This window comes from Vulpes lagopus, chromosome 15, assembly GCF_018345385.1.
Source record: "Vulpes lagopus strain Blue_001 chromosome 15, ASM1834538v1, whole genome shotgun sequence".
Lineage (NCBI taxonomy): Eukaryota > Metazoa > Chordata > Mammalia > Carnivora > Canidae > Vulpes > Vulpes lagopus.
The window spans coordinates 24,303,428-24,323,657 of NC_054838.1; the positions used below are offsets into that span (position 1 = coordinate 24,303,428).

Genomic DNA, 20,230 nt, shown 5'->3' on the forward strand with positions numbered 1-20,230 from the left:
GAGCCTGATGTGGGACTTGATCTTGGGTCTCCAGGATCACACCCTGGGCTGAAGGCGGTGCTAAACTGCTGAGCCACCCGGGCTGTTCTCCTATCAACTTTTAAGTATAGGATAGGTAGTTTCTAATTTATTTGTCAGCTTGGGTATTCGATAAGTTAGGTCAACTAAATGTGATTCTTGAGATCTTTGGAAACATCAGATTTTAGAAATCATACAAGTTTTAGTAGAAAAACATTACAGAAGCAGATGGGTCTTTTCCTGGAAAATAATGTAAATCTAAACACAAACCTATGCTGTTCCCTCTGGGTAAAACAACTTCCTTATTGTTTTTTTTTTTTTTTTTTTTTTTTTTATTGTTCTTCAAATCTCAGTTCAAGCACTATGTGAAATCTTCCCTGATTTCACAGACAGACTCAGGGGGCTTCTTCGTTGACATATTTACATTGTATTATTTTATTCATTTGTTAGACATTTACTGAGCAACTACTAAGAGGCTAATATTTCATAATACTGTGACTGCTGGCATGGTTCCTGTTTATCTTTAGGCAATTTGAGGATGTGAACCCTCAATAAAGTTTGGTCAAATAAAACCTAATACCCTCATTCTAAAGTGAGGAGTAGGCCACCAGATTATTGTAATGGCGCTTGCAGAGGTGACAGAAATAAATATACTGCATTAGAATTAGTTTCTAACTGATAAAGGAAAGATTATTTTTGTAGGGAAGAACAGAGTGAACAGAGGAGAAAGAGAATTTATTGTGTCATGCATTTTAATACAGGTTCTTGAAGTGGACTTTAGGGTTGAGATCCCTCTCCTACTTCTACAATAAAAGGTTTCCTTTTTCTCGCTTAAATACCCCCACAAAACCCATTCAAAATAGATGACTGAGGAAGGACTTTTTAAAAAAATCTCTAAGGGATTTTTATAATTTTATGAAATTTATTCTTTCCTTAAAAAGTAGTCACTGAAATCTGAAGTATGTTTATTCTTTAAATGTCATTCTGGCTAACATACTTCACCTACTTCATATCCTCTAGGCCTCAGCTTCTTCACGTGAAAACTAGAACATTTGAAGATGAGATGAAATATGATTCTTACTACTGCTGCAATTAATTTTAAGATAACAGACTGACTCATGCCTTATCTATAAGCAACAGAAACACTGTGTTTCTCTGGATAAGAGATCCAGAAACTGGGATGCCTGGGTGGCTCAGTGGTTGAGCATCTGCCTTTGGCTCAGGGCGTGATCCTAGAGTCCCAGGATCAAGTCCCACATTGATTTTGCTGCATGGAGCCTACTTCTCCCTCTGCCTATGTCTCTGTCTCTCTCTCTCTCTGTGTCTCTCATGAATAAATAAATAAAATCCAAAAAAAAAAAAGGGCAGCCCAGGTGGCCCAGCGGTTTAGCACCGGCTTCAGCCCAGGGCATGATCCTGGAGACCCGGGATCGAGTCCCACGTCAGGCTACCTGCATGGAGTCTGCTTCTCCCTCTGTCTGTGTCTCTGCCTCTCTCTCATGAATAAATAAATAAAATCTTAAAAAAAATCCAAAAAAAAAAAAGAGATCCAGAAATTATGCTTTTGTACTGCTACTTCTCTGAGCTCCAATTTTTTCTTAGCATCATCTGAAATTCTACCCTAACCCAAGAGTAGAAGAGCCTCTATAAAAATAAAATAAATTCTTAAAACATAATTTTAATATGCTTGGAATTTTAAATTCATGACAGAAGACAATTCTAGGAAGTGCTGATAAAAACTACTTAATGTAGAAAAAAAAAAAAAAAACTACTTGATGGGTAAAGTAGGGTAGATGGGTGTCAAATTTCCGAGATGGTGAGGGACTGTAGATGTTGCAAATGTTAGATATCCTTGACATAATGAGAAAAAAATGTTTAAATTCAAGTCTGTAGAAATCCATTTACATAAAGTTGTATATCCACATTGACATAAATATGTTCCTGCAGAGAGAGGTTTGGGAGGCTATTGATCAAAATATTATCAGTGATTACCTTTGTGTGTGTGCGTGCAGGTTTCTTTTTTTAAAGATTTATTTATTTATTTTAGAGACAGTGTGCATATGTGCAGGCACATATGAGGGGAAGAGGGAGAGAATCTTCAAGTAGACTTCTGGCTGAATACAGAGTCCAACACTGCTGGAACCCATGACCCATAAGATCATGATTTGAGCTGAAACCAAGAATCTTAACTGACTGAGCTACCCAAGTACCCCTCAGTAGTTACATCTGAACAATGATAGTTAAGGTGAAAACTTTCTACTTTATGCTTTTTTATAATTAGAAAACTATAGGGCAGCCCCGGTGGTGCAGCAGTTTAGCACGGTCTGCAGCCCAGGGCGTGATACTGGAGACCTCGGATCGAGTCCCATGTCGGGCTTCCTGCATGGGGCCTGCTTCTCCCTCTGCCTGTGTCTCTGCCTCTCTCTCTCTTTCTCTCTCTCTGTGTCTCTCATGAATAAATAAATAAAAACTTAAAAAAAAAAAAAGAGCTATAATCACAGGCTAGATAAAAAAGTGAACTTCCAGGCTCTTTTGTGTCAGTATATTACCAAGGCATCAATGGAAAGCTCTGGATACCTGTAGGTAGAGAAGGCACTAAATCCAGAAAAGCACAAAGACTCATTATACAGATAGTAAATTTTCTAAAAAAAAACAAATAAGTCCTTTCTGAAAGACCGAAAAACTTAGGACAATGCCTTCTGAACACTTGACAGCCAGTACTGCTGTTTCTGGAGAGCAACACTCATATTTATAATCAGAGCCTTTAATTTTTGGATATTGCGGTCAGTATATGTGTAGGAGGATGCGACCTATTTACTCACAAGAGAATTTTCCACAAATTCTCTATCACAGCATATGCCAATGCTATACACAATATAAAATTTCCATCAGGGAACCCTGGGTGGCTTAGCAGTTTAGTGCCGCCTTCAGCCCAGGGCCTGATCCTGGAGACCTGGGATCAAGTCCCATGTCCGGCTCCCTGCATGGAGCCTGCTTCTACCTCTGCCTGTGTCTCGATAAAGCTACTCACTAAACAATGATAATTTTCAAGTAATTTCCCTGTATTTATACGGATTCCATGTAGTCACTTATAGACAAGGATAATTTTGGGTAAATACTTTTTTCTCAGTTTTACTGAGAAATAATTGACATATATTATTATATAAGTTTAAGGTGTACATTACGTTAGTTTGATTTACATATATTGTACATATTTTTAACAGATGTATAAAATGATCCAATTAAGTGAAAATTTAATGTGCAAAAGTTCCAAATTACAGCAAGTGTCCACTTAATATAGCTTTTAATCTTTACATGGAAGAATTACATACCACAACTAGTGGCTAAAATAATGGAAAAAGATGATATATCAGAAATTTGTCAGCTATTTTTTAAAAGATTTTATTTATGAGAAAGAGAGAGAGAGAGCGAGCACGAGTGGGGGCAGTAGAGGAGAGGGAGAAGCAACCTACCTGCTGAGCATGGAGCCCAATTCTGGGCGATCCCAGGACCCTGAGATCATGATGTGAGCCAGGCAGACACTTAACCAACTGAGCCACCCAGGCACCCCTGTCAGCTAGTTTTTATATCTGCGATACTGTGGTAAAAATGTCAGCTATTGATATCTGTGAAGATCTTACTATTTGCAGTTCAGGAAAAGTAAAGAGGAAAAGGTCTTCTCATCCCTACCAGAAAATTTGGGGAAAAAGTTACCTTAAGTTTTTCCTGTCTTAATATATGGATGTGTGTGTTTCCCATATTATTCCCCATCCCAGGCTAAAATAGGATGGGAGGTCCTTTTCATAGGACCTGAAGGAAATGTCCTTAAGGGTACACATCACTAGTTTTGGTAATGGAAGGGACAAACACTGAGATGTATGCAAGGCAGAGGTGCTGAGGAAGAAAAGTATAAGAGGGATAAGAAGGGACACTAATTGTTAGCATTGGCTGCTGTTTATTCTACACAGGTTGCCTTTTAGGCTTATAAACTGCTAAGAAAGAGGTTGATGAGATCTATATTATGCAATAAAAGAGGAGAGCAGAAGTTTCAAGGGAGTTTGATATTTTGCTATTTCTAAAACAATTAGGGGCAAAAGCTAAAAAAATATGCTTGTCTTATGGAAAGATAGGGGAAAAAAGATAGTCAACATTTACTCTATATCTACTATGTGCCAGGTATTGAATCAAATGCTTAAGTATCTCATTTAATTTTCAAACCGATTAAGGTTTTCAACATTTATATATGAGAAAGCTGAATCAGCGAGGTTAAATATATATAAATATATAAATAAAATAAACACAGCTAGCAAATGGCACAGCCAGGATTTGCTCCAGAGCTCATGATTTCTCATTATATGACACCTGTATGAGTTTTTTTTTTAATTTTTTTTTTAAATTTATTTATGATAGTCACAGAGAGAGAGAGAGAGAGAGAGGCAGAGACATAGGCAGAGGGAGAAGCAGGCTCCATGCACCGGGAGCCTGATGTGGGATTCGATCCCGGGTCTCCAGGATCGCGCCCCGGGCCAAAGGCAGGCGCCAAACCGCTGCGCCACCCAGGGATCCCCCTGTATGAGTTTTTAACACAAGCATGACCCACCTGATAGCTGAATGACTCTCCAAAATTGAGATCCTAATATATGTACTTGTCAATTTTCCTAATCAAACATCCACTTTTTGGGGGGGGGGGTAAGGGAAATTTTAGGGCGCATCTCATCCTTTAGAATAATCTTACATTAAAACTTTCATTTCAGCAAAGAAAGGTGAACATTATTCTTTCTAGAAAGGATTCCTAACTTTCTAGTATCATCTGAAAAATGGTAATTGAGGATATAAAGTAAGGACAACCATAGAAATCAACAGCTCTATACGGAAGTAAAGACAAGGAAATCTTTCAGGGTTAACCATGAAACAACAACTAACTTCCATCAGACAAAACTTGCAACTGATCATTGTCATTTGTAATGATCTTATGGTAAACACTAAGATTCTCAATCTAATTCTATGGCTATGGGACACCCTGGGTGGCTCAGTGGTTGAGCATCCGCCTTTGGCTTAGGGCGTGATCCCTGGTCCGGGGATTGTGTCCCACACTGGGCTCCCTGCGAGGAGCCTGCTTCTCCCTCTACGTCTCTGCCTCTATGTGTCTCTCACGAATAAATAAATAAAACCTTTTTAAAAAAATAATTCAAAAAAAAATAATTCTATGGCTGTAAAAAATAGAAATAATTGTGTCTTTATAAAACCATTTTGGCAGTTTCTTTCGGTATATAATCCTAAGGCATGAGTCAAAATAATTATATATTAAAATAAAATGACAAGAAATTTTGATTCATCTGCAAGTAAAGATAAGCCAAAAAACCAAAAAGGGTACAATCACTTCAAGCCTTGTAATATTGTGACTGAATGTTTTCATTTGGACATCTTTGACTTTTGCAGGAAAAATAAAAAAGTATCAATCTTTTCACTATAAGTAGGAAAGGAAATCCTTGATTTATATGGGAAAATGAAAAGCCCCAGTTTAAGCATCCAGTGGCTCCTTACACACACACACACACACACACACACACACACACACACACACTTTTAATCTCAATACCAGGTCCCACCCTTCATTAACATGCAAACCCACACATCCCATCTCCCCCACCCTTGACCCATACGCCCAAATACCTCAGCTATGGTCATTCTCAGAGCACTGACAGGGGAGAGCTCAATATCCACCAGTTGGGCAGCTTTTAAACTCTGCCCAGTAAAGATTGCACAAGGACAGAAAATAGCATAGTTAGAATTTTAAGGCAAACAGGGACACACAGCTAAGAACATTTAGCACAGTGTCTAGAAACAAAGGAGGATTTAGGATTGTAGTTGGGCCTTAGACAAGTGAGATGAGAGTTTATCTACTCTTAGAATTCTGATTTTTCTGAGGAAAATGGGAAGAGATAAAATAATTTCGAATTAGTCACAATTTTAAATCAAGCTTAGCAAACCTGTCGGTATTCTGTATATTCTAAAGCCCTGCTTCATTCTTCTCCAATAAAGAAGTCAAATTATATAGGACAACATTGCCGAGTCATTAAGCAAAAGCAGACTGATTTTTAAAAAACGGCATTAATATAAAGGGCAAGGGTTATAATCTAGAGGTAAATGCTGATTTCCTACATAGCCACAAACAGGGCTCCTTAAAATGTAAGAAAAGTAATGAAGATATCTCCAGCAAAGGTTTCTACTAAACTGATACCATGAAACTCTGATTTCATAAATTACCCTGGTTCTGATTTTAGGTTTACTAAAAGACCTTATGAATATAATTTGACTTCTCTCTTTGGCTTGCCTATATTGAAAGAATGTGTTAGATATGCCAACATATGCTTTCTCAACTTGAAGAAGTTGATTATCCTTTATTTAATGTATCAAATTAGCATACTGATTCTATCTTCTTTAATTCAAATAGTGGCAAACATTTTTCATAAACTCAAGGATAAAATACATGATTAATGTCTTTTTTTTAAAAATTGCCAATTTGGCATTTATATTAATGTTCTGACATTCTAAAATATCTGAAAGGAATTATAAAGGGCCTGTAATTTTTTATAAAGCCAACCAAAATACGTGCAGGCACATATTCACTGTTGTTTATTGATTCTATTCCGGTTAAAATTTAACCACTGGTTTCTTTGGAAGTGTGTACATATGAAGAATTTCATGGATAGAAAGTATAATTCATATTTGGATTGAAAAAATATTTTATTGAGTATTTCTTCTTCCTTCTGTTCATTTTGCAGGTTTTTAGTTACATGTCTTACAACTTAACCTAATTTAAGTTGCTAACACAAAGACACTGGGTTTAGTAGCATTTTGGAAAGGAGAAATGTCCGTTTCTCTGTATACTCACAGTTTTGTTACAAAATTAAGGAGACACACTCAGTTTTTTCTGTCTAGTCCAAGGACAATAGCTATTTGAGCACAAGCATAGCTTAAAAACAAATGGAATGAAAATCTGGAATTCCCTTACAGTATCACTGTCACAGGGCTGGAACTGGAAGGGCTGGGGTTTGTGAAATACAGCATTCTCTTGTAAAAACAGCTGAAGATTATAGTCCCGTACCACCTAAAGAGAAAATAAAGTATCTTTAAGACTTTAATAAGGTTATGATGTCCAGTAACCATGTTTTAAAGTTTAATATTTATTCTTCTGTTTTCCAAAAATGAGAAATTATCCAACACTATATGATCAAAAGAAAATGGGAAGTACGCATTTTTTTTTCATTTTAGATAACAGTTGTTACTTATGTGTCCTATTTTCTCAATAGTCTAAATATGGAAAGTACTAGTTTAGAAACTAGCCCAGATTTTGGGACTAGATAATATGTAATATTTTAAGATAGCAAAAAAAAAAAAAGAGATAGCAATTACACAAAATGTTGCTCTTTTTAATGGGGGCAGTGGGATGAAAACAGGGAAGCACATTAGTCTCTTAGGTCTCTCCCAGCAACAAAGTTTTGTAGACTTCTTAAAGTCTGCTATATTGAGATCGTCATCCACTAGGAAACTGCCAGAAGACCTCACCCATAGCACAAAATAGTATTAAATTTTTGGTAAAGTAGGCTTGAAGCCTAAAGTGGGGCTTGAATTCATGACCTCAAGATTAAGAGTTGCATGCTCTACCTGAACCTGCTAGACACCCTACAAAATAGTATTTTTATAGTACTTCTTGACACCTTTTCTAGGAGGTTACAGTCTTTTGTGATTTTTTTTTTTCATTTTAAGTAATCTCTACTTCATTTTAAGTAAATCTCTCTTCCTGCCAATGTGGGGCTGGAACAAACAACCCCAAGATCAAGTAGTTACATGCTTCTAGGACTAAGTCAGCCAGGTTCTCTTAGGAGGTTACATTCTAATTACCATCTTAAAGCATACTAAGAAGACAAATTAAAAGGAATTCATATAGAAAGGGAACTTTGATACACGGAATGTAGCAAAACAAACAGTACAGATAGACAGCCAACTGAAAAGACTTCACTGCACTATATACCCTGGGAAAGAGTGGGAATCAGCAACATTTGGTTTTGTAGAAACCCATTTTCCATTTTGTTACAGTGTTTACCCTTCATTTATGTTTCATTAGCACGTCTGCCAGAGAATGGGCAGAAGAAGAAAAAAGTTTAAAGAAGCTCTGTAGAAATACCTTAGCAGTCCGGGGAAAATGGTTTACCAAAGAGATATAGAAAGTAGGTGTTATATTTCACATTTTATTTACCAGCACAAACCCAATTTCCTATTGCTCATTCAACAACCATTTATTGAGAGAGCTTACCAAGACCAATGTTAAATGTAGAGGTGAGGGCAACATATAGATGAACAAAGATGAATAAACAAGTCTAGCATCTTCAAGGAATTTATAATCTAGAAAGTGGGAGAACGAGACAGTACACAATTAAATACACTGTGGATGTATGTAGAAGGTACTAGGAGAACATAAAAGAGGGTGATATTTAATCCAGACTGATGGGGTGAAATGGGGTGAGGAGAACTTAGGAGAATTTTGTCAGGCAAGGCTGGCTGAATAAACATACTCTCAAAGGGAAATGTGTTTTTTTCTTTTCCTGGATTCCAGTTTTAAGCTGTGAAAGCTCTTGACACAGCCCTGAGAGCCTCACTAATCACCGTGAAGAAAAAGCTAAGAGGATTACTCTTCTAGTTACAACCTTTTTAGATTTCAACTTTATTAAAACATATGTAAGAATAGAGACAACAGTATAACATATCCCAATATACTCATCAATCAACTTCCAAAAATGTCCCCTTGTGCCCAGTCTCGTTTCATCAATAAACCAATCTACCTCTTCCACCCTCAACTATACTGAAGCAAGTCCCGGACATATCAATTCATCCATAAATATTTCAGTTTTATACCTAAAAGTCAAGGGCTCTTTTAAAAAAAAAACCTGTCCATGTTAAAATTTACAATACATGCTTATAAAACAATAAGAGATCAAATTTCCCTGACTATCCCATATATTTAAGCTTTTCAACTCAGGAACAAGATAAGGCCTCCATAGTGCACGTGGATGATGTTGCTTAGGTTTCTTTTTGTTTTTTTTTTTTGTTTTTTTTTTTTTTTTTTTTTTTTTTTTTTAGGTTTCTTTTTGTTCATAGGTTCCTTCTTCCAACACTTTTTTTCTCTCTTGAAGTTTATTTGCTGAAGAAACTGTGTTTTTGTCCTGTGGTGTTTCCCACAGCCTGAATTTTGTTGACTGCATCCTTGCTGTGTTCTGTTCCCTGTATGTCCTATAAATTGAAGCTTGATTGCGTTCTGGGTTTTGTTTTGTTTTTATTTCTTGCAGGATGATACTTACTTCCATGGGAAGGCTTGCCTCTGATTTACCTATTTTTATGATATTAACAGCTTTAGTAGGCTGAAGGGTAGCCCCTAAAAAGGTATATCCATGTCCTAAACCCTGGAACCTGTGAATGTTACCTCATTTGGAAAAGGACCTTTGCAGGTTAAAGATTTTGAGATAATTCCAGATTCCCTCAATGGGCCCTAAATCCAATGATAAGTATCTGTATAAAAGACACAGAAAAAACACAGAGGGAGAGCCAGTGACCATGGAAGCAGAGATTAGAGTGATATGGCCATAAGCCAAAGAATGCCTGTAGCCACCAGAAGCTGGGAGAGGCAAGGGCTGATTCTCCCGAAAACTGTTTGAAGGAATGCAGCTAGGATGATCCTTTGATTTTGGACTTTTGGGCTCCAGAACTCAGAGGGAATAAGTTTCTGTTGCTTTATGCTACCTAGTTTATAGTAATTTGCATAGTAGCCATAGGAAACTAATGTAACAGGCCTATGATAATAAATCTATTGGAGGATGCAAAAACTAGAGATTTTTCTATTTGTTTTCCTATTAATCTAACAAGGAATTCTATCATTCCTTTGTCATTTATTAGTTGGAATAAGGCTATAAAAGAAACTTTGCAAGTTGACTATTTAATTACCTTGAGGTATAGTTTGTATAAGGAAGGCAAGATAAATGGTTCTTTCTCTTTATTATCTAGTTGTCCAATTAAGTTGTTTCCCTAGAAACCTCCAAAGAATGCCTAATTGTAACTTTAATAAATTATTATTATGAAAACATGGCTTTAAAAATATTCAATGTGCTTTAGTTCACTGCAATTATCATTAGTGATGCTATAATCATCCCATCTTTGGCCAGTAAGATCACATTCTAAATCCTTTTGATATGACCTAGTAGTTTTTGAAAGTTTTGCTAGTTTCTTTGGTTTCTACTATGACAAACCATTTAAGGTTTATCTTATATATTTCATGCCCCAGACTTGGAGAATCACACTTATCTTTCTTAAAAGCCCTGTCTCCTTCCGCTCACTCCTAAATGAGAGAGAAAGTATTCAGAAAATAAAATCTGGACACTAGAGGTACTAGGTTAGTCACTGGTCTTTTTCTCAAACATTTTATTTTGAAAGGAAGTCACAAAGAGACCCTATGTACCTCCCAATGTTGGCACCTTGCATAACTACAGTAAATATCAAAAATCAGGAAATCAACACTGGTACAAAGCACAGAGCTTATTTAGATTTCACCACTTATGCATGAACTGATTTGGGTATGTGTGTGTGTAGAAGTCTATGCAATTTTATCATGTGTGTAGCTTCATGTAACCAGCACCAAAATCAGAGGCTTAACTGAACCATCCACAAGATTCCCTTGTGCTACTCTATAATAGCTATATCCACTCCCCTCATTCCTGATTTTTGGCAACCACTAACCTATTCTCTATCTCTATAACATGTTATTTCATAAATATTGTATGATGGACTCATGCACCACATCTTTTTTTTTTTAAGATTCATTTGAGAGAAAGTGAAAGGGGGGGAGAGAGAGAGAGCATGAACAGGGGGATGGGGAGAGGCAGAGGGAGAGAGAATATCAAGTGGACTCCCTGGCTGAGCACAGAGCTCAATGCAGGGTTCAGTCTCATGACCCATGAGATAATGACCTAAGCCAAAATCACAACTCAGAGGTTTAACCAAGTGAGCAACCGAGGTGCTCTAGCACCTGTCTTTTTAAGATAGCCTTTTTAAACTCAGCATGATTTCCTTGAATATATCAACAGTTTGCCCCTTCTTAGTGCTGAGTAGTATCCCATAGTATAGACACATCAAATTTGTTTGATCCTTCACTGATTGAGGGTCATTTAAACAATTTCCAGTTTAAATGACCAGAATAAAACTACTATGAACATTTGTCTGCAAGTTTCTGTGTGAAATAAATTTTTATTTTCTCTGGGATATATGCCCAATCTCACTCTCTCTTTAAAAGTGTTAGAGAGGTATATCTGATATGCTATAAACTATATATAGTTTGATAAGTTTTAACATAGCTGTACACCTGTAAAAACATAATCACAACCAAAATAGTGAATATATTCCTTACTATCAAAGGTTTCCTCATTCCCCTTGTAATCCATCCTTCCGTTCCTTTTCTGCTCCCCTCTGTCATTTCTTGTGATAACTGAGATGAAGCTTTAAACCTTGTTACAGATGTATCCTTCAGCACCTAGCACAGTGACTTTGCCTAAAGTAGCATTCAAATGAACAGATATTTAAGAACACCTGTCTATCCACTGCTGAGATTAAGTAAAAGAATACCCATATTGCCAATGCCCTCCTTATCACATGCCTCTTCAGACATTTTTCCTAGTTATCCTTTGATTAATTTTAATACCACAAATATACTATATATGTGTATATACTGTGGCCCACTATAATATTTAACCCTTCCCTAACTATCTGGAAGCAATTTTTGCTCCCCTTTGGGGGGATTATCACCTTCTCTGAGAGTGCATACTCTAGAGGTAACCATCCTACTGAATTTACCCTTCTCTCTCTTTTTCCATTTATTTTTTTAATTTTTTCTCTTTTTTCCATTTAAATATTATTACTACATATATCTCAAAATGATATTATTTTCTTGGGTATTTTTGAACTCTTAAATGGCATCTTAGTGTTTGTATTTTTTTGTAACTTGCTTTTCAGTCAATATTGTATTTGTGAGTCTCATGCATATTAATACATGTGCCTACAGATCTTTCAATTTTATTGCTGGTATGGTAATCCATTATTCATCCTATTGTGGACAGCTGGGTTCTAGCTTTTTAATGTTGTTATGAATATTTTTCCAAAAGTGTCCTGGTACACATGTGCAAAAATTTCTCCAGGATAATTTCTTAGGAGTGGAACTGCTGGGCCATAAGCTAAATACATCTTTAAATTGACTAGATAATGCCAAATGTTCACAAATTGGATATAGCACTCTGTACTACCCTGGGCAGTCGATGACTTTCTGGTAATCCATATTCTCACCAATACTCATTCCTATCTATCTATATTTTTGTCAATCTCATAGGTATAAAATACGTATAAAATAGAATCTCATAGTGGTTTTAATTTCCATTCCCTGGGTGGCGCAGTGGTTTAGCGCCTGCCTTTGGCCCAGGGCGCGATCCTGGAGACCTGGGATAGAATCCCACATCGGGCTCTCGGTGCATGGAGCCTGCTTCTCCCTCTGCCTATGTCTCTGCCTCTCTCTCTCTCTCTCTCTGTGACTATCATAAATAAATAAAAATTTAAAAAAATGAGGATAAGTATCTATATTAGTTTCCTACGACAGCCAGAACAAAGGATCAGACTGGGTGGCTTAAATAACAAATTTATTTCCTCTTAGTTCTGGAGAACTAAGATCATTTTACCTTAATAACCTCTTTAACGATCCTATCTCCAAATTAAGTAACAATCTGAGGTATTAGGGATCAGGACTTCAACATATGAATTTTAGGGGGATACAATTTAGCGCATAATAGCATCTTTTAAATGGCATAGCTATTAATATATTTTATTCTCTGGGATGTGTGTTGTATGATATATCAGCAGTTCACTCCTTTTTATAGACAACATTCCATTGCATGGATATAGCATATTTTATTTATCTAATCATCAGCTGACAGACATTTAGGTTCCCACTTATTGGCTATTATGAATAATGCTGCTTTGAACACCTGTATGTGACTTTTTTGTTTTAATACGTTTTCAATTCTCTTGAGTGAAAGTGCTGAGTCATACAGCAACTCGATGTTCCGATTTTTGAGAAATTATTTTCCATAGTGGCTGCACTATTTTACATTCCTAACAATGTTTGAGCATTCTAATTTCTCCACATCCTTGCTAACACTTGTTATTTTCTGTGTGTTTGGTTGTTTTAAATTATTAAAGCCATCCCAGTGAGTAAAAAAATGGATGTAATTGTGGTTTTGATTTCCATTTCCCTAATGACTAATGATGTTGAATATCTTTTTAAGTGATTATTGGCCATTTGTAGATCTTTTTTCTAAATTATTTTTTATTCATTGATTTTTTTGCATATATATTTAAAATATTTATATTTGAGAGAGAAAGAGAGAGGGAGAGAGAGAGAGTAAGCGAGTGAGCAGGGGGAGGGGCAGAGGGAGGAGGAAAGACTCTCAAGCAGACTCCCTGCTGAACTCAGAGCCCAAGATGGAGCTTGATCTCATGACCCATGAGATCATGACCTGAACTGAAACCAAGAGTTGGACACTCAACTGACTGAGTGACGCAGGTGCCCCTGTATATCTTGTTTAAAGAAATGTCTATTCAGGTCCTTTGTCACTTTTTAATTGGGTCATTTGTGTTTTTGTTGAGTTCTTTATATATTCTAAATATTAAATCCTTATTAGACAAATGATTACAAATAATTTCAAATAATAAATAGTAAATAGTAATTATTATAAATAATTTTCCTCTCCTATGGGCCATCTTTTCCATATTCTTGATAATATTCTTTGATACAGAAAGGCTTTTATTTGGAGAAGTCCACTTGCCTATTTTTTCTTTGGTTGCTGCTGTTTTACTATTAAAACTAAAAACATACTGCCAAATCCAAGGTCATAAAGATTTCTTCTATAGCTTTAGGTCACTGATTCATTTTGAGTCATTTTTTGTATATAGAATGAGGCAGGGGTTCAACTTCATTCTTTTGCATGTGGCTATCCTGTTGTCTCAACATCTTTTGTTGAAAACACTATTCTTTCTTCACTAAATGGCCTTCGTAACCTTGTTGAACATCAATTGGCCATATGTTTGGGCTTATTTCTGGACTCTCAATTCTATTTCATTGGTCTATATGTCTATCCTTACGTTAGTACCACATTATTTTGATTAATTTTGCAGTAAGTTTTGGAATTGGGAACTGTGAGTTCTTCAACTTTTTCTTTTCAGTGTTATTTTTGGTTATTTAGGACCCCTTGTAGTTCCATATGACTCTGAGGATTAGCTTTTCCACTTCTGAAAAAAAAAGGCTATTGGATTTTTGATAGGGATTGACTAAATCTGTAGAATGCTTTGGGGGAATACTGCAATATTAGTAATATGAAATCTTTCAATCCATAAATATTTATTATTTCCATTTATTTAGGTCCTCTTTAATTTCTTTCAGCAATGTTTTGTAGTTTCTCAATGTACAAGTCTTTCAAACCCTTATTTAGATTTATTCTTGGTATTCTATTCTTCAGATACAATTACAGTTGGAATTCTTAAGTTTCTTTTGGCTTATTCAGTAATGGGAGTATAGAAACACAACTGATTTTTGTGCTTTGATCTTCTACCTATAACTTTTGCTGAATTCATTTATTAGCTCCAGTACTTTTTTTTGTGGTCTCTATAGTATTTTCTATGTATAGTTATGTCATCTGCAAATACAGATAATTTTATTTCTTCCCTTTCACTTTCCTTTTTTTTTTTTTTTTTAAGATTTTACTCATTTGAGAGAGAGAGAGAGAGAGCTAGCACAAGCAGAGGGAGAAACAGAGTCCTCATTGAGTGGGAACCCAAAGTGGGGCTGAATCCCAGGACCCCACAATCATGACCTGAGCCAAAGTTAGATGATAAACTAACTAGCCATCCCATTTTTTTTCCTTGACTAATTGATCGCACTAGGACTTCTAGTACAGTGGGGGAAAATGGGCATCTTTGTCTTGTTTCTTATCTCAGGAAGGAAAGCTTTCAGATTTTTACCACTGAGTGCAGTGTTAATAAATGCCTTTTATCTGTTAATGAAATTCCCTTCTACTCCTAATTTGTGTTTTTGTCATGAAAAAATGTTTAATTTGGGGCACTAGGGTGGCTCAGTGGTTGAGTGTCTGTTTTGGGTCAGGTCATAATCCCAGGGTCCTGGATGGAGTCCTGCATCAGGCTCCCCACAGGAAGCCTCCTTCTCCCTCTGTCTATGTCTCTGCCTCTCTCTCTGTCTCTATGAATAAATAAAATCTTTAAAAAAATGTTTAATTTTGTCAAATGCTTTTCCTGTCTTTTTCCCCCTGTGTCTTTTGAGATGATCATGTAATTTTTTTCCTTTATTTTATTAAGTTTACTTTTTTGCTTAGTCTTCAAAGTATTAAGAATGGCAATAATAATTTAATTTCCAACAAAATAGAGAATAACAATTTTATTTTTTGAATTGTTTAAAGAGAAGAGCTTATGTCACTAATTGGTAGGAGTTTCCTTTTGCAGACAGAAAGCAAGCACATGTGAACAAACTATAAAGGCCAGTGGAACTACTTTTGGAGTTACTATCCTAGAGAAAATATTTATGACAACATCTGCTTCAGTTACATATACAAAGCACTTCATAAAATATTAAGGAGAAAAGCAAGCTTCATAAATAATTAAAATCAAACAAAAACTCCTAGGGCCAGGTTCTCCCTTTAGGGGATGTAAGATATAGAGAGCACTGTAACTACAGTTCACCTATAGTTAAGGCCAGAGCCAAAGAGCCATGCAGAGCAGAGACGCCTCCATCCAGCACTGAGTCATCTTCCTTTTTTGTCCTCCCATCTCCCATTGCTACACCTGGGATCACTGGATGGGAGAATAGGGCACCCCTCATGACTGAGGGCAGAAGTTGCTAGAAGTCAGAGCAGGATGCCTGGGTTTCCCCTTGCCTCCACCAGCCCCTACCATTTCCCCATGATATGGTAGCTTCTCCTTGGGCTTTCCTTGCCTACCCTGTCTCCTGGGATCAGAGAGTAGGATACTAGACATGACTCATGTCTTAGGTACATACCACATAGCAAATAAATGGTAGCAAAAGAAAAAAAAAGTAGTGTAGTGTAGCTACAGTGTCAGTACAGTTACCTCAAAATATATTTGAGAACATGCACAGTTATAATTTAGATATGGTGGAAAGAATAACCTCCTCCTCCAAGAAGGCTAATAAAGGTGTAGAATAAAAACCTAGAGTTTCAAACTTTCCTCAGGGTTATCAGATCACTGTGCTGCTTTTTACTAAAAATATTCTTACTATATTATAAGAGTAGAATAACAAGCTCTTTGTAACAGAAAAACACATGGCATAAAACTTGAAGTTATGAACTCTTGTGGTATTTTGGAACAAAAGGGTTCATCTCCTAGTTACATCATTCTTACTTTCAATCTAAACAGAAGAGCATCTCATTTATTACTCATCTGTGGGGAGCAAGAGTGACTGCAGAGGAAAATGAAAGCTTATCTCTTTATGTGTCCAAATCAGTTTATACATTTTAAATTCATTTTCTATGGAAATAATATAAATTAAAGAGATAATACAGTATGGTAGTAGAGTATGGACAATACTATATGAGTATGTAGCCTCGGGCAGCCACATAAACCTCCTGAGTCGGTTTTCCTCTCTATATAATGGGCATGATAATACCAACCTCAGAAGATATGCTAAAAACTCCTAGAAAATTAAGTGCTGTGTAAAATATTAGTTATTTTTAAAGACTGTACACTTACCTGCTTTATAAACTAAAGGTAGTGTATCCAATCTAACTTATTCTCAGAAAAAGAGATTTCAGACAATTTTGTCAGAGGACAACCTCTGATAAAATCAGAATGTAATAAAATAAAAACAAAATATAATTTCTAATAAAATTAAAAATGAAAAAAGTTACTCCACTCCATACTCCCACTGAATGAAGACTGAGAAAACTCACTTCTAAATAATTCATCAGTTAACAAGGGGGAAAATGCAGAAACAACAAATAGCCCTACATATATAATGCAGTTAAAGTAGAAAAAGATTTTTAGTCTTAAGTGGATTTACTTGAAAAATAATAAGCACATAAGCTGCAATAAAGTAGAAGGAAATAATAAATATAAAGTCAGAAATTAAGGAAATAATAACATGGAAGAGTAGAACAAAAGTTGGCTCTTGGAAGAGATTAATAGAATAGACTGGTAAATCTGATCACAGTGAGAGAAAGCACAAACTATATTAGAAATGAAAAAGGAGACAACTGTGGAGGCACAGAAGTTTATACACAAACATATACCATCAAATTTGATAAATGAGAATTTCCTAGGAAAGTATAAGTTACAAAAATGTACAAAAACAAGAATAGAAATCCTGAATGGATCAATAAACAATTTGATCACAGGGCCCCTGGGTGCCTCAGTTGATTAAGCATCTGCCTTTGGCTCAGGTCAGGATCCCAAAGTCCTAGAATTAAGCCCCAAGTTTGCTCCCTGCCCAGCAGGAAGTCTGCTTCTCCCTCTCCCACTGCTATTCCCTCTGCTTGTGCTCTCTCTCTGTCAAATAGGTATATAAAAAAATCTTAAAAAAAATAAACAATTTGATCACTAGTCAAAAATCAACCATTCCATAAATGGAACAAAGCCAGGATGTTTTTATAGACTTTCTTCCAACATTCTCTTATGGAAAATTACAAATGTACATACATTAAAATAAGAACTGTATGGAAACACCCATATACCCACTACCTAGATTCTTTAATTAACACTTTTCTTTTTTCTCTCTCTTTCTCTTTTAAAGATTTTATTCATTTATTTGAGAGAGAGAAAGAGACAGCAAGAATGAGTCGGGGGTGGACAGAGGGAGAGGCAGGTTCCTCGCTGAGCAGGGAGCCCAATGCTGGGCTCTATCCCAGGAGCCTGGGATCATGACCTGAGCTGAAAGCAGATGCTTTAAGCAATTAACATTTTTCTACATTTGCTTTCATATAACTATCCATCTTTCTGCCCATCTTTCTTTCCATATATCAATCCTTTTATACCTTGTATTGGATTCTGGAGAGTAAAAACAAAGGAAAATAGAAGTTATGACAGGATTTCAAAGCACCAGGCTAGTGATCTTTATATTCCCATATCAACTTAATATTTTAAATGCTTTTCTAAAAATAAAAGAGCTATGGTACATTGAAAACAATAATACATACATATGAGGTGTTCAGGAATAAGTGTCTATGACTCTTTTCTTAAGAAACCCTGATTCTTTTCCAAATAATATCTTAAGGTATTAGCCAGTTCCTGCTTCCCATGCCAAAAAAGAGGACCAAGCTGGATCTTTAAAAATAGATATTAAAAAATGAATATATTTTTACAATTGCATGCTTTCAGTCAGGGAATATTTGCTATGCATTTATCAGAATAAAAATAACATTACTAATCACAAGAACAATTTATCTTCAAAAGAACAGTTTCTCTGCTGCAAAAAATTTTAATTTGTCAGATCTTGAAGAATTGAAATAATTTCGTTTGCTTTCTCTGCAGTGTGTGAATATGCCAGCAAAGTTGCTGGATCTCAACACTTTTGAAATAAAAAGATTACTATCAAAGAATGACAGCACATAAAAGGTAAGGTTACTTTTTAAAAAAAACAAGATCGAGTATTCATTTCTTCAACAATAATAAAATGTTACTTTCCCTTTTGTGCTCTTTTATTATTCTTTGCATTGATACATGACCTTGTTGTTCCCCAAATTGATTTAAGTTGAAGGTAAAACTCTTTAAATCATTTCTTCTCAAAAGCACATACATGGCAAAAGACTCATGTTCTAGCTGGCTTGTGTCATTACCTCCCTTTTTTCCCCTTTGTGCCAACTCACCAAGGGAAGAGAACACCTTCCAACTTTTTTTTTTTTTTAATATATTTTTTCTTTATTTATTTATGATAGTCACAGAGAGATGGAGAGAGAGAGGCAGAGACACAGGCAGAGGGAGAAGCAGGCTCCTTGCACCGGGAGCCCGACGTGGGATTCGATCCCGGGTCTCCAGGATCACGCCCTGGGCCAAAGGCAGGCACCAAACCACTGCGCCACCCAGGGATCCCCACCTTCCAACTTTGTTAGAAGAATACTGTTTCCAGGAAATTTGCCCTTTAGAGAATTCTTCTAATGTATCAGGAACTTCATTTTGTTTATATGCAAAAACATTTTAGATTCTAAAATGGATAACATATCATGTATTTTAATAAAGGTAACTTACCTTGCTGGAGGTTTCTAATAAAAACTGGAATGTGTTCTGCACAGCTTGGCATGTCTCTAGCTCAGTCCTGCTGAAGGCTATTAAATAATCCTTCAGGTGATCATACACATTTCCATCAAGAGCCTGTAAAAGGGTAAAAGCAAAAGTATGATGACAAAGCTCTGATATATAATGCTTACTGTTCACAAGGTAAATTGTTTAAAATCCATTAATAATAAGTGGAGAAAAGCTAAGACAGTTATGTAAGCATACATGTCAACAGTAAACAATCACCTGGGAAAATGACTTTTCTAATAAATAGGAATTAAAAAAGATAAATTCAATACTGGTAAAGCTGTGGGACAAAACTTAGAGATAAAGTGGTTGGGTTTTTATCTTTGTTTAAAAACTGCATCAACCCCTCTAATTACTTTATAACAGAGTAGGAGTGGGAGTTGAATAAAACAGTGGATGTGAAAGGATCTAGGCACAGTACATGTGCAGGGTAGACATGCAAACATTAATATCCTCCATTTTCTTCTCATCCATTGTTGGTAGTATTATAAATTAGTATATTCTTCCTATAGATTAGAGAAAAAAACACAATAGAAATCGTTTAAAGAAAGTGACTCAGTACAATCTGGGGAAGAAATACCAATGAAAGGTCCATAAAAAGTTTTATTTTTTTAAAGATTTTATTTATTTATTCATGAAGGATAGAAAGAGAGAGGCAGAGACATAGGCAGAGGGAGAAGCAGGCTCCCTGCGGGGAGCCTGATGCAGGACTCAATCCCAGGACCCTGGGATTACCCCCTGAGCCAAAGGGAGATGCTCAACCACTGAGCCACCCAGGCATCCCTATAAAGAGTTTTAAATA

The 20,230-nt window shown here is 36.0% G+C and overlaps 1 protein-coding gene across 1 annotated transcript in view; it reads right to left on the reverse strand.

Moving 5' to 3' along the window:
• The window catches only part of FCHSD2 (FCH and double SH3 domains 2), a 302,780-nt gene that overhangs the window by 58,679 nt on the left and 223,871 nt on the right, over positions 1-20,230 (reverse strand). The window contains exons 9-10 of the mRNA XM_041730768.1: positions 19,375-19,497; positions 7,034-7,129 (exon numbers count right to left, since the gene is read on the reverse strand). Coding sequence (XP_041586702.1) covers positions 7,034-7,129; positions 19,375-19,497 — 219 coding nt within the window. The remainder of the gene's footprint in view (positions 1-7,033; positions 7,130-19,374; positions 19,498-20,230) is intronic.